A 24,347-nucleotide genomic window follows, 5' to 3' on the forward strand; every position below is an offset into this window, starting at 1 on the left:
CTGGCATGTTCTATGAGTTTTTTAATGGAAATTTTTTTACCTGTGACTAAAACCTATGGGAAGATGGGTTTGCCTTCATTTTTGTGAATTTGTAGTAATTGACTCAGAAACCAGAGTTGGTGTGCTTGGGGTTGAGTTTTCACCCTCATGGGGTTAGCAAATAAAGTTCAATAAATCGTTACAGTTATTTTTATTTTCTATGATATGACCATTGTTAAAACAGCACATTTTAAGAAATGTTGTGCTGTCTCAAATTCTGGACCTAGAACCTCCTCTTTTTTTTTAACCTTGAATCCAAGAGTAATCCAACTGTGACAATTTATATTGTCTGTTTATCTTACAGGGTGCCCGGGAAACATTTGAGAACTACTACCGAAAGCAGAGGCGAAAACAGGCCCGTTTAGTGCTCCAGCCTCCATCTAACATGGTAGGATTACTATTTTCATTTTTCACACATTTACCCTTTTCTTTTCTGATATCTTTCAATTGTGTGTGTATGTGTGTGTGTGTGTGTGTGTTGTGTTTGTGTTTACTCTTATTCTGAGATCATTTTTGGTAGATGTGGGTTGCAGTAAGAATACCAATTAACATTCAATGATTTCTGCATGTTGGACATTGTTCTAAATATAGATATGTATTGTCTCATTTTATTCTCACTATAACTATGTAAGGTACATGATGCTATTATATTTACCTTATTCTTCAGGGAACTGAACTTCAAGATATTAAATAACTGATTTTAACTTTGTCTTAATGGAACAAAAAAAAACCAATAATTTTTTTTCTTTGTTGCAGCATGAAACTTTAGATGGCTATAGGAAGTATTTTAATCAAATTGTAGGGTAAGTGTATATTTATTATAGAAATATATTTAAATTCACCTACTTTCAATGCATAGATTTGTGAGACTTGGAAAAATAAATCAGATTTTCCTTGGGAAATTCTTTGTGTTTTCTTTTTAAAATTCTCAAGAAGACAAATTTATTTTTTATTTCCTTGTGATTTAAAAGGAACACCATGCTGGCTTCCACATTATATTGTTGGAGGATACTTTTTGAATTATAATCTTACTATAGTAGATGTTTTGTTCTCTATTCTTGGTAATATGGCAAAAGTTAGCAAACTTATTCCAAAATGGCCGAAGAGTAAATTATTTTAGGCTGAGTAGGCCACATGAAATGTCACTGCTCTTCAGCTCTATCATAGTCCAAATGCAGCTGTGGACGATTCGTAAATGATCGAGCATGACTGTGTTCCAGTAAAACAATCTTCATTAAAACAGGCAGGTTATAGTTTGGGTCAGGTTATAGTTTGCCACCTTCATCTGTAGTACATATAGTAATATGGAATTATAAGTCCCATATAAACATCCCAAGTACACATAGGGAGCTTGTTCTAATCTTAAAATAATAATTGCCATTAAAAGAAAGGGAAGTAAGTTGGATTCTTTCATCAAGTCTCTTTCTTCCTTTATAAAATCAGATTTAGATTGTTTTAGTGTAATTAATAATTTTGACTAAAATGTTATAAAATTCTCTAATAAAGAATAGTTTTAGTACTTGAACATTTAGGCAAGATAACTGAAGGTATGTTTTAAATGCATAATAACAAAAAGCCACAATAAGGATGTTAAAATATAAGTTTGCTTTACAAACCATTTTTAATACTTCGATGAGAAAAATCTACATAAGTGGAATTATTTTGATGTATTTTGTTCTTAAAAATACATATTTCAGCTTTCATTCTCTCTTTAAAACCTATTAGTTTCTTGAAATGTATTTATGACCTGATTTTAAAAAGATTGTTGAAATTAGCTTGTGGAATGAAATTGACCAAATTATGCTATATGTACCTATATGAATACACCAAGTAAATTTCACCTTTATGTATATCTGTAAGGCACCAATTAAAATTATTTGAAAAATAGAAGGAATATCAGTAGAGGAAGGGGAATATGGGGAGGGGGAGAGAGAGGGGGAAATGGGAAGTACTGGGGACTGAAATAGAACAAATTATATTCCATGCATATATGATTATGTCAAAATGAACCCCACTATCATATATAACTGTAATTCACTAATAGAAACTTTGAAAAATTATGTACTATTAAAAAAAGAAATTAGCCTTCATTACTTAGAAACGTTTTCTTCCATTTTAAATAGCGGGATAACATGGTTAACATTTTATAGAAATAGAACTCCATTTTCTGTAGAAGTGATTAAGAGGATATGATCATGGACATAATTATGAGTCTAAGAAGTCATTTCATTTATAATACTGAAAACTTTCTTTGAGAAAAAAAATGAATATTAATGTTGAATTTGATGTCAGCTCCTAATATTCATCAAAACCTAGAGACAGTAATCAGACTGCAATTTCTGACAGTTGTACTCTGTTTTCTCCTCAATCTTAGCTTTTTTGTGGTTGAAGATCACATTTTACATACAACCCAGGGCTTAGTAAATAGAGCCTACATCGATGAACTGTGGGAAATGGCACTTTCAAAGACCATCGCAGCACTCCGTACCCATTCGGTATGTAAGATGCACAAGAGAAATTCCTATTTAGAGCTGGTTATTTATGAACTATTCAGTGTTTTACTCCTTTAAAATCAACATGTATGTCTTTGAATTTACTCATTTGGAGCTATATATGTCTTTCAAAGTCATAGGGAAGTAGCCTCTTCAATTAGGCATATTCTCTAACACTGAGTTCAATTTTGTAGATGCTCTTCACAAAACACAAAATAGCATCTAACATCTATTGATGATTCTGTGTGTGTGTAATGCATCGTTCTGTGTATTTTATATACACTGTCTTATTTCATCCACATTACAACCATATAAAGGTAGGTATTATTAATGTATTTATCCTGTAATGTAGGATGCTAAACTCAGAGAAGTCAGGTGACCAGCTTTATGCCACATAATAAGAGATGGAACATGGATTCGAACCTGAACAGAGCATGAATTTTTGGTGATAATATAGCATGAATTTTAGGTAGAGGATGCTGGTTTTGAATTAATTATTCATTCATTCTTTCAGTATATTTTAACACTGACTATATGTTTGAAATACAGTTATAAACAAGAGAGAGAAAAACTTTGTTGCCAAAAGTTGTATTTTATTTGGAGATACACAGACAAATAAACAAGAATATCAGGCAGTGCTAATGCAATACAGACAATTAAAATAGAGTGATAGATTAGGGCAACAGGGTACTTGCTATTGATTATTTGGTAAGAAGTGGCATTCTGAGATCAGAATATTATGAAGTCACTATTTATGCAAAGATCAATGAAATTATAATTGGGGGCACAAAGAACAGCAGTATAAGGGCTTTTATGTGTACAGTGTTTGAAGAATAACAGTGGGAAGTCAATAACTAGGCAATTTAGTATTTAAAAAATTTTATTAAATGGCCCTACTATCCACCTACTTGTTCTAACTTGAAAGGATCATCATCCCTGATCCTGTAGGTCTCCTTATATAATTCATCAGGAAGAGTCTCAGACATAGAAACAATCACATGCAAAATCCATAGTGGAGCGGGAAGTTTGGCTCAGTGGTAGAGTGCTTGCCTAGCATGCACGAGTTCCTGGGTTCAATCCCCAGCATCACACACACACACACACACACACACACACACACGCACACACACACATACAAACACACAAATACAAAAAAGTTTATAGTTGAAGAGAACATGATCAGATTTCATTTTAAATACTTTATTTTAACTAAAGTGTGGAAATGGATGAGGGGAAAAAATATGAAGAGAACAATTAGGTTAGTCCAGTATTCTAGACAAGAGGTAGTGAGAGCCTGGATCAACGGATGAGAGCTGATATGGTGATATGTTGACAAATTCTAGAGTTTTTTTTTTTTTTTTTAAGAGATGAGATTTAACTGTACTTTCTGATGGATTAGATATAAGAGGTGAGAGGGAAAAAGCTATTAAGGTAATGCCTAAGCTTATATGGTCCATTATAAAGAAAAGAGATTTAGTTTCCTCACAGTTTTGGAGATTTTAGTCCATGACTGATTGGTCCTATTGCTTTGGACCTGTGTAATTTACCTGCGCGGTCAATTACATGGAGTCAGCAGTGCTCTGTGAAGGAAGCCCAGTCACTTCCTGGCCAGAAATGAGAGGGAGGAGAGAGGAGAGAAGAGGGGGAGGGACAAGGAAGACTACCTTTATTTTATATTTTAATGGACTTTAAAATATTTTATTATCGCTTAATAAAGCATATATGTGATATGTATGGTAAATACTGTTTCTTAGTTTCATATGTCTTTTCTCTGCTTTTCTGCAGCTTTTTAGAAGCTATAAAAATTTTTGTGTAGTTCAATTGATCTTTTACTTTGTAAATTATATCTTCTTTATTTCAAAGAATATATCATTATTTGTATTTGAATTTAGTACTTCTGTAGTTGCTTTTTCTTACATATACATTGCAAACATAAAAATGTTTATTTTAACACCTGGTATGAGATTGGATTCCATCTTTACTTTGAAAATGACTCATTATTCCCAGTAACATTATTGTAATTATCTATTGTCTTACTTAACTTGCACTGCCCTAACAAAATACCATAGACTTCATGGATTAAATAGTAGAATTTTATTTTTTCCACGTCCTGAGAATGAAAGTTGGAAATTAGGGTGCCAGTATGTTCATTTCCCGATGAGAGCTTTCTTGGCATACAGAATGCTGCCTTCTTTACTCAGTGTGTACCCTCAGAGAGAGAGAGAGAGAGAGAGAGAGAGAGAGAGAGAATGTGCGAACAAGAAACAGAAAATACTTTCTCATGACTCCTCCTTTTATAAGGAAACCAATCCCATTGGATTGGGGTCTCACCTAATCTTCTTCTTTGGCATTAATTACCATCCAAAGGCCCCTTCCCCACAAGAAGCCCCATGATGGATTAGGACTTAAACATATGAATTTTGGGAGACACAACATTCAATCCATTACATCCTTTCCTTTATATATTTTGAAGATCACCTTTGTCATGTAATAAAATATTATATGTACACTGAGGTCTTTTTCTAGGTTGAATGATTCATTCCCCACTTTCCTTGAGCCAATAAACACTGTTGTAATTATTATATCTGAAATTATATAATTATTATATCTGATAAACACTGTTGTAATTTTATATTTGAAATTATTTAATTTTTTATTGGGCATGCATATCCTTTTCAATCTTTTAAAAGTACAATAATTATTTATCCTCTTATTCTTCCAGATAAGCTTGAGAATCAAGATTCAGTTTATTATATCCCTCCTACCCTGTGTACTCCTGTACACCAAATTTGGGATTCAGTTTTGTTGTGCAATAAATCTGTAAATTAAAATGTATATAATTGGCATAGGGGTTCCTGCAATCAGTCTCCCACAAGTACTGAGGAACAGCTGTACAAAAAACTAAAAACCATTAAATTATATAATTTAAGTGGGAAAGCTGTATTGTATGGGAATTATATATCAACAGTTATTAAAAAATAATTCAGCATTTCACAGATTGACTCACTGAACCATTTTATCCATCAAGAGACAAAATGATTGGTGCCACAGATGCTAATTGTATTTCATGACACCATTTATTGTATTATCATTACCCAGCAAGCCAGACAAAATGAGGGCAACCCAAATATCTAAACAAATCTCAAAATAAACATTATAACTGAGTGATTACTTTATTTTTTTATAAAAAATGTTATACTCCCCACCAACTTTATGTGTGGCTATTAACATGATTTTTTTTCTGATTGAATTAATAGTATAGTTTGGGATATTTTGAAAGATAAACATTTTCATATATTAATATATGCAGAATTCTTAACGCTGATTTCAAACCTGGTGAAGATTTATATAATGCATCTCTTTTTTTTTAATTTTTTATTGTTGGCTGTTCAAAACATTACATAGTCCTTGATATATCATATTTCACAATTTGATTCAAGTGGGTTATGAGCTCCCATTTTTACCCCATATACAGATTGCAGAATCACATCAGTTACACATCCATTGATTTACATATTGCCATACTAATGTCTGTTGTATTCTGCTGCCTTTCCTATCCTCTACTATCCCCCCTCCCCTCCCCTCCCCTCCCCTCCCCTCCCCTCCCCTCCCCTCCCCTCTTCTCTCTCTGCCCCCTCTACTGACATTCGTTTGTCCCCCTTATATTATTTTTCCCCTTCCCCTCACTTCCTCTTGTATGTACTTTTGTATAACTCTGAGGGTCTCCTTCCATTTCCATGCATTTTCCCTTCTCTCTCCCTTTCCCTCCCACCTCTCATCCCTGTTTAATGTTAATCTTCTTCTCATGCTCTTCGACCCTACTCTGTTCTTAGTTACTCTCCTTATATCAAAGAAGACATTTGGCATTTGCTTTTTAGGGATTGGCTAGCTTCACTTAGCATAATCTGCTCTAATGCCATCCATTTCCCTGTAAATTCTATGATTTTGTCATTTTTTAATGCAGAGTAATACTCCATTGTGTATAAATGCCACATTTTTTTTATCCATTCATCCATTGAAGGGCATCTAGGTTGGTTCCACAGTCTAGCTATTGTGAATTGTGCTGCTATGAACATCGATGTAGTAGTGTCCCTGTAGCATGCTCTTTTTAGGTCTTTAGGGAATAGACCGAGAAGGGGAATAGCTGGGTCAAATGGTGGCTCCATTCCCAGCTTTCCAAGAAATCTCCATACTGCTTTCCAAATTGGCTGCACCAATTGTCAGTCCCACCAGCAATGTACAAGTGTACCCTTTTCCCCACATCCTCGCCAGCACTTGTTGCTGTTTGACTTCATAATGGCTGCCAATCTAACTGGAGTGAGATGGTATCTTAGGGTGGTTTTGATTTGCATTTCTCTGACTGCTAGAGATGGTGAGCATTTTTTCATGTACTTGTTGATTGATTGTATGTCCTCCTCTGAGAAGTGTGTGTTCAGGTCCTTGGCCCATTTGTTGATTGGGTTGTTTGTTCTCTTATTGTCTAATTTTTTGAGTTCTTTGTATACTCTGGATATTAGGGCTCTATCTGAAGTGTGAGGAGTAAAGATTTGTTCCCAGGATGTAGGCTCTCTATTTACCTCTCTTATTGTATCTTTTGCTGAGAAAAAACTTTTTAGTTTGAGTAAGTCCCATTTGTTCATTCTAGTTATTAACTTTTGTGCTATGGGTGTCCTATTGAGGAATTTAGAGCCCGACCCCACCGACTGTAGATCGTAGCCAACTTTTTCTTCTATCAGACGGCGTGTCTCTGATTTGATAGAAAAAGAGGGAGAACTTCCAAATTCATTCTACGAGGCCAACATCACCCTGATACCTAAACCAGACAAAGACACTTCAAAGAAAGAAAACTACAGACCAATATCTCTAATGAACCTAGATGCAAAAATCCTCAATAAAATTCTGGCCACTCGGGTACAAAATCATATCAAAAAAATTGTGCACCATGATCAAGTAGGATTCATCCCTGGGATGCAAGGCTGGTTCAATATACGGAAATCAATAAATGTTATTCACCACATCAATAGACTTAAAAATAAGAACCATATGATCATCTCGATAGATGCGGAAAAAGCATTCGACAAAGTACAGCATCCCTTTATGTTCAAAACTCTAGAAAAACTAGGGATAACAGGAACATACCTCAATATTGTAAAAGCAATCTATGCTAAGCCTCAGGCTAGCATCATTCTAAATGGAGAAAAATTGAAGGCATTCCCTCTAAAATCTGGAACAAGACAGGGATGCCCTCTCTCACCACTTCTGTTCAACATAGTTCTCGAAACACTGGCCAGAGCAATTAGACAGACGAAAGAAATTAAAGGCATCAAAATAGGAAAAGAAGAACTTAAATTATCACTATTTGCAGATGACATGATTCTATACCTAGCAGACCCAAAAGGCTCTACAAAGAAACTATTAGAGCTAATAAATGAATTCAGCAAAGTGGCAGGATATAAAATCAACACGCATAAATCAAAGGCATTCCTGTATATCAGCGACAAATCCTCTGAAATGGAAATGAGGACAACCACTCCATTCACAATATCTTCAAAAAAAATAAAATACTTGGGAATCAACCTAACAAAAGAGGTGAAAGACTTATACAATGAAAACTACAGAACCCTAAAGAGAGAAATAGAAGAAGATCTTATAAGATGGAAAAATATACCCTGTTCATGGATAGGCAGAACTAACATCATCAAAATGGCGATATTACCAAAAGTTCTCTATAGGTTTAATGCAATGCCAATCAAAATCCCAACGGCATTTCTTGTAGAAATAGAGAAAGCAATCATGAAATTCATATGGAAAAATAAAAGACCCAGAATAGCAAAAACAATGCTAAGCAGGAAGTGTGAATCAGGCAGTATAGCGATACCAGACTTCAAACTATACTACAGAGCAATAGTAACAAAAACAGCATGGTACTGGTACCAAAACAGGCGGGTGGACCAATGGTACAGAATAGAGGACACAGAAACCAATCCACAAAACTACAACTACCTTATATTTGATAAAGGGGCTAAAAGCATGCAATGGAGGAAGGATAGCATCTTCAACAAATGGTGCTGGGAAAACTGGAAATCCATATGCAACAAAATGAAACTGAATCCCTTTCTCTCGCCATAATGCATCTCACTTAGAAATGAAAGTTAGCAATACATTCTGACTTATTCTGGTTCCACCTTGGATTTTTCAATTTTACAGTGGTGCAAAGGTGATATGGGTTCAGTAGATAGTGTACTGCAAATATGGGAGTTTTAACTTTTCTTGAGCTAACATGGGTGATGTGATGCTTTTTTAGAATGCTGGGTAGTGACATTTAATAAAACATACCATAAATTTATGATAAGTTCTCTCAATAAATTATGAAAACAGGATTTAATTCAGCTTATCATGATAAAAGCCATTCTTTTTAAAGCCTATAATATTAAATTTAATTACCATTAGTTCTATTTGTATATTGTACTTGAAGTCATTTGCAGTGTTGTAAGCACCACAAAATAAATAAATAAAAAGCATAAATCTTTGAGAAGAAAAAATCTTGTCAGTTTTGCACATATAATTTGATACATTGAAAATTCAAAGAATTAACAAAAATTGTAATTAATAGATGGGTTCACTAAAATTCTTGGATAAAAAAATCATTATATAAAATTTCTCATGTTTTTATAATTTTGGAATAAAGTTGAAAAATTTTAGATTTGAAAGACAAAATTTATACAATAGCATAGATAAGAATTAGTTAGAAGTAGATGTAACAAAAAGTGATCACCATGAAGAAAAATTCTAAGAATATTATTGAGAATTAAAATTAAAGAAGATCAAAGTAAAACTGAGATACATATCATGTTCATTTATTGTAAGTTATTATTATAAAATTATTATTCTTTTAAGATTTATCAATAGACCTGGTTTAATGGCAATCAAAATTCGAATTCTTTTATTATTGGTAGGATGGGTGCCTTACAACCTGATTATAATATTTTTTAAGCCAGTACAAAAGCCAAGAGCAAATAAGAGACTTAAAACTGCTCGAATATAAAATCTATTAATTAAAAAAATACAAACAAATTGAAAAACTAAGGAAAGACATGGGAATGATTATCATCAAAGTCCGAATGAATGTTGTTTCTGTGACTAAGGAGGGATGAAGTTGTGATTAAAGCCCCCAACAGGGGCTGGCCTGCCGCTGGGGTTCTGTTTTGTTTAAAGGGCAAAATTGTGCATACAGGTTTTATTCATTTTTGTTTATGTGTACTATATTCATTATGTTAAGAAATGTAAGGAAAGAGGGAAATGATGAAAACAAGCCAAAGAAGGTTAATCCAAAATAAAACATGGATTCTTTGAAATTTATGTCTATCAGATAGTGAAATTCAATTCAAATATTAAATGGAGAAAAAAGAGTAAGAAGATGTGAGCAAGAAGATGAAGTCAAATGTATGTCCCAAAATACAAGGCAAAGTCACAGAGAGATAGAAATATGAAAGGAAAGCTAAGAAACATGGATATTGATATTGACTTTGGGATATATTTGATAAGAGATTCAGAAAGAAAAGATAGTGATAAATGAGGGGACTGTAATAACAAAATAAGAGAAAAAAAATTTCCTACAGTGAACAAAACCAGATTCTTGAGGTTGAAAGGATTGAGGACCAAGTAGATAAATGACAGGAGACAAATTTTTATATCTGATCCTTTATATTTTAGTTGGAGGGCAAAAGAAAGGGGTTTTCAAACATGAGGATTCTGAGTTTCCTTTTATCCGCCCTATCTTTGAAAGATTCTTACTGGTCTTCTGCAAAAATGAGAAGAAAATCCAAAACATAAAATGAAATCAGATTAAATAAAATGTACAAAAAAGGATACCATTCATAGAGTAATCCAGCTAACTAAATATGTGACTATTTGTAATGTTCAATGATATCAATAATTCCTACAAAAGGAGAGAGATCATGTTCAAAATATTTTAATGAAGACACTAGATTATTTTAAGAGTGGGCTGAGAGGATATAAGTGATTAAGCACTATAACATAATTAAAATGCTCTTATATAATAGAAACATGAAAGAAAAATTTAAAAGAAATCATTGAACCCACTTGAATCAAAGTGTGAAATATGATATATCAAGAACTATGTAATGGTTTGAACAGCCAACAATAAAAAATTAAAAAAAAATAAAATAAAAAAAAAATGAAAGAAATCATTGTATGTAGAAAACTTAAAATAGCATGACTTGAATAGGTCCCAATATGTCCCAAGAAATATTAAAGAGTTAGGAAGTTTTGTAGTATGATTACTAGGATGTAGTCATAAATTAAAATTACCTAAAGAGATTGAAATAAAAAGGAAAAACTGAGGGGCTGGGGTTGTGGCTCAGCGCTAGAGCGCTCACCTAGCACATGCAGGGCTCTGGGTTCGATCCTCAGTGCCACATAAAAATAAAATAAAGGTGTTGTGTTCAACACAACTAAAAATATTTTTTTAAAAATTAGAAAAGGAACAATGAAATGACAATATGGTAGGAGGCAAATAGAACCAAAGTTAAAGAACCTCAAATGGAAGAACAGAGGGATATTTTGTATTGATATTATTTATTTATTTAATAAATACATGACAATAGTGGAATGCATTACACTCATTATTACCCATATACAACACAATTTTTCATAACTCTGTATATAAAGTATGTTCACGCTAAATTATGCCATTATACATGTACTTTTTTGTATTATAATTCTTAATACACATATATATCATAATTTTTCATATCTCTGTTTGTATCAAATCTTCATACATGTATTACGTATAATGATGACCATCACATTCCACCATCCTTGCTAATCCCCTTACCCCGCCTTTCCCTTCCACCTCTCTTCCCTATCTAGAAATAATCTTCCTTCTATACTCTCCCTCCCTACCTCACTTTGAGTCACCCTCAATTATATCAGAGAAAACATTTGTTTTTTGGCATTGGCTAACTTCACTTAGCATTATCTTCTCTAATGCCATCCATTTACCTGCAAATGCCATGATTATGTTCTTTTTTAGTGCTGAGTGATATTCCATTGTGTATAAATGCCACATTTTTTTTTATCCATTCATCCACTGAAGGACATCTAGGTTGGTTTCCTAGTTTATCTATTGTGAATTGTGCTGCTATGAATTTGATATTAGTTTTAACCTACCAAAAAGACAAAAGTCTTTATAAGGGCAATATGTATGAAACCAAATCTGTTTGTAATAAGAAGAGAAATTGACAGACTTCATCATTAGGGGAAATTCAACATACCTCTTTTTGGAATTGAGGTTAAGTAGAGAAAAGAATCAAAATAATAACTGAGAAAAATCAGAATATCTAAAATCAATGTTAAAAATAGTAATATATATATTTTTGTCCTGTCTATAGAAATGATATTCCATAATTATTGAATTTTCAGATTCATTGATATGATATTATACATGGGCCTTATTGATAATTTTTAAAATTTTCCTCTTATTTGTGTTTATTTTTACTTTTGCATTCCTTGTATTGTTAATGTTGTTTTCTCTGTTGTGCAACCAGATTTGCCTAAGATTTGTCTGTTATTGTTTTATTTTTAACTTTATAAATGCTCTTATATAATAGAAGCACGAAACATTGTATATAGAAACATGAAACATTGTATATAGAAAACTTAAAATAGCATGACTTGAATAGGTCCTAATATGTCATTTGTCAGAAGAAATATTAAAGAGTTAGGAAGTTTTGTAGTATGATTACTAGGATGAAGTCATAAATTTTGGTTCAAATGATTAACTCTTTTATGTTTTATTTAAGCCATTAATTTGTGCTTTTAATTTTATTAATTTGATTTTTTGACTTAATTATGGTTTATTTGCCCTCCACCCTAGTTTCATGAATTCAGTGCTTAGTTTGATTATTTTCTGTCTTTTTTGTTTTCTAATAGTTGCCTATTAGGATATAAAGTTATTTTGAAAGTGGCTTTAGCCATATATCATAGGTTTTGGTCTGAATGTTTTTATTGTTATTTAGAAATAATCTGAAGCAATTTTGATTTCTATTTTAGGCAAAGATTTATAGTGTATGTTTTAATTTTTAAGTGCTGAAAATGTAGACTGTGGCTATTGAACTCTATCCAGATGTTCCCTGACTGGTTCTGTTGATACCTTGTACCACAAAATGGTCAGGTCCTTTCTACAAGAACCTTCCCCAGGTGGAGTGTTAATCACTTTAATAAATAAAAATTTAGTTGTATTTTTCTTCATTAAGAGGTCTTTTCCCCCTTTGTTTTTATTTTCCTTTAGTCTTACTGCTCTGATCCAAACCTTGTGTTAGATTTGAAGAACCTTATTGTGCTTTTTGCTGACACACTTCAGGTATGTGAGTTCTGTTTACATATGCTCATCTAGCTTAAGGTTTCATCAATACTGACTCTTGTCATATCTACATAAGCTTGGATAAGTACTTTAGTCCTTAGTAGTTTTTTCTTTTCCTAGAGGTAGACCTTTTTATCTATTTGTAGCATTTCCTAGGTTTCACCTTTTATGTGATATATAAACACCTTTGTGTTATAAAATACAATATAAAAACACCTTTATAGGGGAGCTGGGGTTGTGGCTCAGTGGTAGAGCGCTCGCCCAGCAGGTGTGAGGACCTGGGTTCTCTCCTCAGCAGCACATAAAAATACATAAATAAAATAAAGGTATTGGGTACAACTACAACAAAAAAATGTTTTTATAAGTACTTCCCACCCCCTTTTTTTCCTCTCATATCAAACCAATTAATCAACTTGCCACATTAGTTTTTAAAAAATGTTCTTAATTTGGGAATGGCACCTGAATGACTTTGTGGTTTTGTTAACTAACATCTTGAATAATGATGGTTGATTTGAACAACATAGTATCTTCAGCAGAGTAGCTTAGATGTGGTGAAATGGTACCATCTTTGTTTTCTTTCCTTATTCTCTAAGGCTGTTACTATAGGCAATAAAAGTTAAAGAGGAGTGAAAGGGAGAACTTTGCTTACAGCATACCTACCATATATTGATTTTAATTTTTATCATTTATTTTTTCTGACTGGCTTAGCCATTTTTGTATGTTTCCTTTAATTTTTGTGAAATAAACACTAAGTGTTAGGATGGGAATAGAAGATTTTCCCACATGGTTTCATTGAAATTGTCCAAAGAACAAAATGTCTTTCAGTGCCTAATCCTTCTTATGTTGCTTTAAAAAGCCACCTTAGAAAATGAAGTTATTTTCTTTTTTTTTTTTTAATTTTTTTTATTGGTTGTTCAAAACATTATAAAGCTCTTGACATATCATATTTCATACATTAGATTCAAGTTGGTTATGAACTCCCAATTTTACCCCAAATACAGATTGCAGAATCACATCGGTTACACATCCACATTTTTACATAATGCCCTATTAGTAACTGTTGTATTCTGCTACCTTTCCTATCCTCTACCATCCCCCCTCCCTCCCCTCCCATCTTCTCTCTCTACCCCATCCACTGTAATTCATATCTCTCCTTGTTTATTTTCCCATTCCCCTCACAACCTCTTATATGTAATTTTGTATAGCAATGAGGGTCTCCCTCCATTACCATGCAATTTCCCTTTTCTCTCCCTTTCCATCCCACCTCATGTATCTGTTTAATGTTAATCTTTTCTTCCTGCTCTTCCTCCCTGCTCTGTTCTTAGTTGCTCTCATTATATCAAAGAAGACATTTGGTATTTGTTTTTTAGGGATTGGCTAGCTTCACTAAGCATAATCTGCTCTAGTGCCATCCATTTCCCTGCAAATTCTATGATTTTGTCATTTTTTAGTGCTGCGTAATACTCCATGGTGTATAAATGCCACGTTATTTTCTTATTTTGTTTCAGGTTTATGGTTTTCCTGTAAATCAACTTTTTGACATGCTGTTAGAAATCAGAGACCAGTATAGTGAAACTCTACTGAAGAAGTGGGCAGGTATTTTCAGGTGAGAAACTATAGTCATACGTGTCCAAATGTGTACGCACATCTTTATGTACAGGATTTTCAGATGTAATGCAAGTAAGAATATGTGGCATATAAGTTTCTAGTTACTCCAGGTTATGTTCCAGAATTCAGATGAAATTTGATAATATTAAAAAATGATATTCCCAAGATATCCAGTCTTCTTAGTTGGGAATGTCAGAGTCATTGTTTCATACCATCGGGATCAACTTGTGTCTTATTCCAATTTTTAGTTTTCTCTAAGGATCATATCTAGTTTTATATCTCACGTATGTGGTAGTGGCATTTGTGCCTTTATGAATAATTTCAGCTTTGGGGAAACTGTGTTGAGGATACAGCCATGTTATCTGTCATTTTTCTTCTTCATCCTCAGAAACAGTGGATTAGTATAGTCCACTATTTAAGCCATGTTTTTTTGAATAGTTACTACAACTTGCATTCAATAATAAGAAAGTTATTCTGTTACAACTTACACTCAAAAATATGTTTTAGGATTGTTTTCTAAGCACATACCCTATGCCAACTCATTGTCTTTAAAACTTATTCCTTTAAGTGATCTTCTTGCCTTTTGCGTGATACCTTCCCTTGATTAGATTATCCTGCTTTCAGAGTATTATAGTTTTAAGATCTTACGTGATTCTTTTAATCTTATTTTTTATAGTTCATGAACATAGCCTTGATCATCATTTAGACAGACTCACTTGTATATTAATGTAAATACTTATACTTCCAAAAATCTGTATTTATTTAATGGTGATAATTGTTCTTAGGGGAGGGTTATCTCTATAGAATTTTCTGAAAATTAACAACAGGATAATGCTACAATCTTAAGTCCTTCTGTTATGGTGCTTTCACTCACTCCAGTGAGTTTCATGTTTTGATTTTGGTCAGCTGGTTTCTGTTTTTAGAGAACCCCCAGTCTAGTTAAGGAGAGAAAAATTATAGATGAACATAATGTGTGATTAATATAGAGTAGTAGATGAAGTAAATGAGCACAATTTAGATTTATGATAAAAGTTACTTATTCTACCTGCCAGTTTCAAAAGTTAGAATATCTAGCGCAGGATTAAAAAACATAATTATTATCACATATTTCTTGTGAAAACAAACAGAAACAACTTCTTTGTCTTTTCTAGAGTATACACTCTTATTATTTACTTCTCGCTTGCCTTAAAATTTTCTGACCCATTTTTGAATCTCAAATACTGCAAGATCATGTTTACAATTGTCTTCTATTTGTTTCAGAGCATAGTTTTCTTTCTGACTTCTTTAAAAATTGATCTTAGGGCTGGGTAAAGTATAAAGTGCTTGCCCAGCATATATGAGGCAAGCACTTTATTCCCCAGCACCAAACAAACAAACAAAAAAAGAAGTTTTTTAAAAGATGCTTTAAAAATCAATTTAATGTACATGTATGGATTTGTTAAAAAAAAGTACAATTATGTACAACTATATTCACCAATTAAAATGAGGAAATAAAAAATAAAAAAGTTGATTTTATCTTGAGCCAAATGGCTGTATTATAGAAGATATATATATATATATATACACACACACACACACACACAAATGGGCACTGGGAGTGTGACTTCGAAGTTGTGATATATGTATATAGCCATTGGCTGTTGGTGTTCATCATAAAATTGCTTGTGATTTACCCACCACCTCTCTTTCCCTCCTTCCCTTTCTTCCATTATTGTTTTTTATAGAAACATACTTGATTCTGACAACTACAGTCCCATACCAGTAACAAGTGAGGAGATGTATAAAAAGGTGGTAGGACAATTCCCGTTCCAAGATACAGAGCTGGAAAAGGTAAGGAATACTTTCAAGTAAACTTCCCTGGTTGTTTTGACATTCTGTAGAAGCTTTAATTAGATCAGTTTCATTGAAAATGATGACCTTCTCCCCAGTGGATTAGAATTCTAATGCACTTCCACGCATTATCTTTGGTGCTTAGAACAGAATTCCCTGATATGGCACTCAGTAGATGGCATTGGGGTCCAATAACCTCTGAAGGGTTTGGAGGACTGCTGGGGATATTCCAATTTGGTTTACACTCTGAAATGCTTGTTTTTATTATGCTCTTAAGACCATTTGTCCCCAGAATTCACAGTAAAATGTACCTCTGGGGGTATACATTTCTGTTATTTTTGACAATCTGTTGTGGATGTCTTCACTACCATGGTAAAAGAGAACAGTTTCATCACCCTCCCATATTTCCTCATGCTGCCCCACTCTGATTAACCCCTCCCATCACTTCCATACTTGAAAACACCAGTCTGGTCTCTATTTGTTTTTTTCAGAGTGCCATATAAATGGGATCATGTAGTATAACCTTTTGAGACTGACTTCTTTAACTAGTGTAATGCTTTTGAGACTTGTCTAAGTTGTTGGATAGATCAGTAGTTCATTTCTTTTTATTACTGAGCATGTGCTAAAATTTGTTTAGCCTTCCACGTGTTGAAGAACATTCGGATTTTTTTAAAATTTTAATTAAGCCCCCCACCTTTTTTTATAGTGGCAGAAAACTTTTGAAGACATTCTTTTAAATTTGAGCTTGTTAAGCAGACAGTTCCCAGTGTGGAAGAAAGTTCATTTTGTGTTTTAAATAATTTTTAAGTATATCCATTGTATGTTTGTGACTTCCTTTCATTAATTCTTGCATTTACAGCAACCATTCCCCAAAAAGTTTCCTTTCTCTGAATTTGTGCCAAAAGTTTACAACCAAATTAAAGAATTTATCTATGCATGTCTGAAGTTTTCAGAAGATCTTCATCTAAGGTACAGTATGAAAGAGTCAAAAATGAAGATTGTGGCCCTCTCTAAATAAAAATTTTGACAATTTTTCAATAGTGCCTTCATCTGTGATTTTGATTTTTAATATTAGCTCTTTGCTACATGACACTTTTATTTTTATAGTTCTTTATAGTCAAAGGAAAAGATGGCAATTTAAGAATAGTTTTAAAATTAATATTACCTATCTTATTTTTATTTTTAACAGATTTCTATCTTAATACTTTTATTAAGGAGAACTCACTGGAAAATTGTAGTATAACATAATAATTTTAATATTCTATTTAATGAAATTTTAAGGCCAGAAGAAAAATAGTCGATAAGATTCTTTGGAAACATTATTATTGCTCTGCTTATGTATATATGTTTCTGTATGTGTTAGACTATGGGCTTTTTTTTTCTTTGTTCATTTATTGGTTTATTTACCATACATTATGGCCAGTGTATTACATTAGATACTGCTTGGTAGTAAAGACAGTGAGATGTTAAAAATAGGGTCTCTATCTTCAAGGAGTATCTCATTTAATTAAAGGACTTAACAATTAATGGTACAAACTAGAGATAAACAGGAACAACATAGGATCCAGCATTAACACAAATTTAGAATGTTCAAAAAGACCTCTTGTAGGATAAAAACAGTATCTTTTATACAACACGATTTCTGCTGTATTCAACTCAATAAATTAAAAAAAATTTGAATGAATGAATGGAAAGTATAGTACACTGGGCCACTTTAAATTTAGTTTACCTTGGGTAAAATCTAAATGGTTCAAATTTCTTTTACTTGCATGAACACTATATTAAAATTTTGCCTGAAAACTCTCTTTGACTTGTTTCACATTGAAAGTTTAAATTGAATATTCAAGTTGGAGGCATTTTATAGTTACTTTTTACTCTTTGGTTGACATTTATCTTCTATCCTAGAGTTATTTGCCTTATAACCTGGAGTGACAGAGAATATTAAATCAATCATAGCTGTTTTAGGATGATGATTAATATGGCATATAAGACAATATATATATATAAACAGTTCTCTTAAACACGAGGATCTCAAAAATCTCAGTCCAGTGTTTCTCTTGTTTTATATCTCTTTAAGGTAATCATTGTCTTAAATGAAAGTTCCATTTCTTTCCTGCAAAAAATTTCTCCTTTTCAGGGGCCGGGGTTGTGGCTCAGTGGTAGAGCGCTTGCCTAGTATGTGTGAGGCACTGGGTTCGATTCTTAGCACCACATACAAATTATAATAAAAGTTCATTGACAACTAAAATAATATATATATACATATATGTATATATATATGTATATATATATATTCTTTAAAAAGTCTCCTTTTCATAGGATATAAGATGCTGCAAATTATTTAAAATGATAGAAATATGTAATTGCTTGAATACTAAGAATACAAAATTCTTTCTGAATGATTTTTAACAGTAAATAAATTGCATTTTTGTGATTAAAAAATGATGCTTTAGCATTAGTACTTGATATTAGAGTATAACCATAATTATGTTTTAATTATAAAACTTGATCTTTGAAAAGAATTTGGGGAATATTGAATAGTACAAAGAAGAAAATTACAAAAGACTCCAAACTTTATAACAAAGCATTACATTCTTTATACATGGATTTTTTTCTTTTTAATTTTTTCTTCTGTGTGAACAAATGCATATGTATTTATTATTTATTTATTTTTGTTACAGTAGTTAAAAAATAGATTGTTTTTAGATAGTTTCACTTATTATAATACAGAAACCTGAAAAAAGAGTATTGCTTCTTCTCTATCAATGAGAAAAAAGCATGTAAGCTAAAAAATTAAAACTCTTCTGAAACCTGTAAGAGAGCTGAAGATACAGGGCTACTAAGTATACTGAAACTACATATTAGGCTGGCCCTTCTTAGGAAGAGATAGGATACACAGATTCTACCACCTATAGCAGAACAGAGGAGAAAGGGATAGCCACCAGACAAAGGAGAAAGGGAAAACCAATTAGAGTCTTAAGGGGTTGCCAGCACCTTAGTGTGAGCTAGCATGGTAGTATAGAATTCCTAGTTGGGAGTCTCAGACTTAGGAGCTATTTACACTAACTCATACATTTTCTTCATGAACCTCCACTATGTGCTCACAAGAGAGATTGTGGGCTAGGTGGGAGAGACAATTACTGATAATGTTGCAGGTATGGAGAAGAGGATGAGACATGTATTCAAAAAGGCGTGAATCCCCATTCCTCATTGTTTGAAGTGTTCACTTATGCTCACCAGTTGCTTTCATGGCACTGGGGAAATGGCAGAAAACCCTGTCTATGGGAAGCAAGGAAAGATTCATTGTTACTGCCAGAGGCATTAAAGAAGCAACTTCCTATCTCTGCTAAAGAAGGTCAGAAAACAGTCCTGCACCCAGGCTCTTCTACCATTAAGAGGTCTTCTACAATTGGAAAAAGGGCAGAAACACCTCTAAGCTTTGGGCACACAGGATACACTTAAGATTGAGGCTAGCCAGGGCAAAAGAGAGCTTTGCTCACAGCTTAGCAAGAACTGAGTAACAAGTGGCTGCAGTATACCACTGGATGATGGGCCATGGATATGCAAAGAGTGGTACCTTCTATATTGGAGGTGTGCTGATATAGCTAAAAGATGGGGATGGTACAGAATCATTGTGGAAAAAAGCCTTCAGAGAGTCTACCATGCATAGAAGGCCTGTTTTACCATTAATTTTTTTTGAAATTAAAAAAAAGAAATTTAAAATCTATGAGACACTAAAGATAATCATAGCAACAATACAACTCAAGTGCAGGTCAATTCTTGCCTGTGTTTATTCAACCCATCACACTAAGGGTTCAACAGAAGGAGAGAGATGGAGTTATCAGTTAGGTGTGACATGTGTGAACATACTGAAACTTTTAGCACACAGATGGAAGTTATAGGAAAGAGTCAAATAAAAATTCTAGAAATACGAAATAGTTTTCTAGGTGAAGAATATCTTTGAAGAACTCATTGGCAGGCTTGATGTAGCTTAGGAAACAATCAGTGAACTTGAAGATATGTCAGTAGAAGTTACCCAAACTGACATAAAAAGAGAAAAAAAGTGAGGGCTGGGATGTAGCTTATTTAGTGGTAAAGTGCTGGCATAGAATGTGTGAGGCCCTGGGTTCAGTTTTCAGCATTGCAAAAATAAAAATGGAGTGGAGGGGTTGGGGGGAGAGAAGGAGAAGGAAGAACTGAAGTACCCAAGATCCTTGGAGCAATTTTAAACAGTAAATCCAAGAAGGAAAAAACCAAGAGATGAGGGAAGTAGAAATTTTGAGAGATAATGGCCATAAGAACGAACAAAGAAAAGTATTTAAAGCCTCATATTCAAACTGTTGAAAAGGAAAGGCAAAGAGAATCCTTGGAAGGCATTCAAGAAAATAAACATTCAATGCAGGTATACTAATAACAATACAGCAGAGTTTTTGTTTGAAACATGTAAGCCAGAGAAAATAGAGTGACATCCTCAAAGTGCTTAAAAAAGAAAAAATCTAGGGTGAATTCTGTAGACAGGAAAATAATTTTCAAAAATGAAAGCAGAGTAAATTTTTTCAGCTAAAAAACAGCTGAAAAGTTTGTTAAAGTACTTCAAATACTTTCTAGCATGAAGTCAATATTATTTGCTACTGTTACCAGTATCATTGCTATTATTTTATTATCATTATTACTGCAAGCACCACTGGCACTCCGTTTGCCAAATCAATTCTACTTGGCATGACTAACCTTGTTACTTATTTTCCAGTTCCACTGAAGTCGATGACATGATTCGTAAATCTACGAATCTGTTGCTAACCAGGACTCTGAGCAACTCTCTGCAGAATGTCATTAAAAGGAAGAATATTGGGCTTACTGAGGTAAAGCATCTCTTAGTGAAGGTAGCCAAGACAATATGTGAAAAGATGTCCCAAGCTCCAAGCCTCATGTGTGAATTAATTATCACTTTCTAAATGGTTTATTATCTTCTTTATAATAGATTCCTTATAGCGAAAGTACAAAATGAAATTTGTTCTTTGGTTTCTTTTGAGAAATCCATTATTTTTTCTAAAAGGTTGCTTCTTCCTCCTTTCATTTTCATTAGATTAACTGGTTTTCCTTTCTGATGTTCTTAGAATGGTTTTGTATAAGTTGCTATTGATCATAATTTTTGTTTTCAGTTGACAACAAATTCCTATTCAAATGAATTGCAGTGCATTTACAACATAGAATATGAAATCACATTTCACCTGCTTTAATTATTTTTGCCAAGGACAATGGTACTCAATAGTCCTTGCTTCATGACTGACTCAGCTTTTGTTTTTGTGGTATTTCATGTATATGAATGGTAAAGTAATCTATTAGCATATAGTGTTTGGCTAAAGGACTGGGGCTTTGAATTTGAGGAAATGTGAGAGAAAGACAATAGTTAATACACTCTCATAATGGGAGAAGGAATGTTGTACTTACATTGGGAATAATACCTTGGCAAACTGAAGATTTGGTTCATAGATGGATAGTTTCAAAATTTAGAAAGATATGAAGTTTTTTTTCTCTTGGAGACCCAGGATTATTTGGTGCCCTCAACCTGTCATCCTCTGAAGCATAGTGCCAAAAAGTGGGAGCTTGGAGAAATTTTCTTTTCCACAGGAAAAGGGAAAGGCTGTTAGCCATCTGTTATACCTATGGAGGTGTGTACTTTCAATGTCAGTTGCTCCAGGAAAAATTGACATTTTAAAATATATATTGTCAAAGAGTATGGTGAGACTCAGCAAATGGTTAATGATACTGACCTATAGGTAAAGACAGCTGGAAACCAGGTGAGCATCTACTTCTGATTTTGGAGTGACTTTCTTTCTTTTTGTTAAGATTTTAAAAATGTTACAAGGTGGGACATTGGCAGTGATTGGGCTCCACTTAAAACAACCTGTTGTTTTTTTTCAATTAGCATTCACCATAGTCAAGATTTAAGATACTTATCTCATTTTTCTAGAGTTTCCTTTTACCTCCCCTGGTGTAGAAATGTCAGGTATTGCCTTTATACATGTGAACATGGGCTAACTTCTTTTTATAATCAGGCCTATAAAAAAGGAAAGTAGGAGTAAGAATTAGAAAATTCTTGTGTTTTGTTAAACTGTACTGTTTTCATTTTTTCAGTCTCTACTAGGAAAAGAAGTCTATAATTTATTTTGTTAATTATCTCTTCACTGTAACTCTTAGTATGTGTGTGTGTGTGTGTTTCTGGTGGTAGGGATGGAACGCAGGGCCTCATGCATGGTGGGCAGCACTTTATCACTGAGCTACATCCCCAGACCTTTAACTCAAAAACTCTAATCATGCCATTTATTTTAGCAGTTTCTTTAAATCCATTTCAAAACAAGTAGACTAGCAAGGACATGGTCTGATACAAACACTTTTGGCCTCAGTAGACTCTTTGAGTTTTGTTGTAGCTTTGTCATTAGTTTACTGTGACATCTTAAGAAAAAGGCCTAACTCAACCAGCTGGGGTTTTCCTAGCCCCATTGTCCTTTACAAGGACATTATACAAATCCAATGATGATAGGAAGAAGCGATTAGAGCTTCTCAAGGAAAAACCACATTATAATTTTTGGCACTCTTTCATGGAATGCTAATAGTTATTCCTAAGTCTTTGGATTTTTTTTAGGCAAATGTACTTTCATCAGCATGATCTGTGCATGTAATTGAAGGAACAATTCACACAAATTAATTTCTTTTGCCTATTATCATGGTATATAATGTATAGACACACACACATCAAGGGTTTTTTTCCCTACCAACCAGAAAATCTTTGAAGAGTTATACCATTTACCTCTGGAAAGAGAAGACATTGTATCCTTAAAAGTAAACTAAAGTGATTTCACATCTGGAATCATCATCATAATAGGTAACATTTGTGGAGCAGTTTATATTCTTCAAAGCCCACTCACAAATACAATTTCATTTAGTATAGTAACATTTGAAGAGACTTGGCATGTGTTATTATTCCCATTTTATAGAAGGCATAATTAAAGTTCAGGGAGATTGCCCCTGAGGTCATACATCTAGCAAAATAGGAGAAATGAAACATAAATCTGGGTTATTTTTTTTCCAAGAGGTTCCCTTTTACTCAATTGAACTACCTTTCATATTGATTTAATTATTTCATCGTAACAAAGATAGAGATTTTACTGGAGGTATATAGCAACCTGGAAATTTTTTAATTAGAAAAATTTGGTTTCTAGTTAGAAAATTCACTCAAATAATGGAATTATTATAAGCATACAAAACTCATGAAATCCTGTATAAGGACATGAGATAATTTTCTTAAAACTTTGAAGTTCCTGTTAAGCTAATGTCTGTCTATCTGGCAATCTTGTTTTGGGATTACATGATATCTTGAAATCTCATCTTTTCTTTTTCTGACTACATGGTCTCTTCTTTTCTTTTTCTGTCTCCACACTGGCTTCTTGCTTCTGCACGTGTGTGTGTGTGTGTGTGTGTGTGTCTCCTTTGCTTTCCCATGTTGAGCCAATTCAACATTAGAACTCACTCTCAAATTTTATGTTATTCTCTCTAGTTGACTCAGCAACTACAGCTATTTTCCTAGACCTGCTTCTTCTAGGTCTATGGAAGTAGAAGTCGAGGTCTGCTTGAGAGGGGATGTCCTAATGTGGACATCTTGTGTTCCCATTCTGGTCCTCCCCTGAATAGCTGTATTCTTGGGCAAAATACTTGGCTTTCTGTGTAAAATGGGGATAATAGCATATATTTCATAGGATTGTTGTGAGGATTAAATAACCATGCTAAATACTTAGAACAGTGTCTGGGTCATTGTGAAGTAGTCAGTGGTTGTCATTGTAAAGAGGTCTGGGTAGGCAGTGGTTGTCAAGCCTAGTAGAAAAATGGACATTTTTGATTAAGAGATGTTGAAAGATGAGAAAAAAATCTTATTAAGATATAATAAAATAATCCATATCAATAAGTTCTGTGGAATTATCTATATTTTATATCTAATA

The 24,347-nt window shown here is 33.3% G+C and overlaps 1 protein-coding gene across 7 annotated transcripts in view; it reads left to right on the plus strand.

Moving 5' to 3' along the window:
• Exoc6b (exocyst complex component 6B) overlaps window positions 1-24,347 on the plus strand; it is a 622,696-nt gene that overhangs the window by 300,707 nt on the left and 297,642 nt on the right. For all 7 annotated transcript variants that reach the window (XM_046432321.2, XM_058575131.1, XM_058575126.1 and 4 more), the window contains 8 exons: window positions 344-427; window positions 796-842; window positions 2,414-2,534; window positions 12,844-12,915; window positions 14,424-14,521; window positions 16,248-16,353; window positions 17,213-17,322; window positions 21,101-21,212. In XM_046432321.2, the coding sequence (XP_046288277.1) occupies window positions 344-427; window positions 796-842; window positions 2,414-2,534; window positions 12,844-12,915; window positions 14,424-14,521; window positions 16,248-16,353; window positions 17,213-17,322; window positions 21,101-21,212 (750 nt within the window). The remainder of the gene's footprint in view (window positions 1-343; window positions 428-795; window positions 843-2,413; window positions 2,535-12,843; window positions 12,916-14,423; window positions 14,522-16,247; window positions 16,354-17,212; window positions 17,323-21,100; window positions 21,213-24,347) is intronic.

Source organism: Marmota monax, unplaced genomic scaffold (genome assembly GCF_021218885.2).
Source record: "Marmota monax isolate L192 unplaced genomic scaffold, Marmota_monax_Labrador192_F-V1.1 WCK01_AAM20220418_F8-fsc00106, whole genome shotgun sequence".
Lineage (NCBI taxonomy): Eukaryota > Metazoa > Chordata > Mammalia > Rodentia > Sciuridae > Marmota > Marmota monax.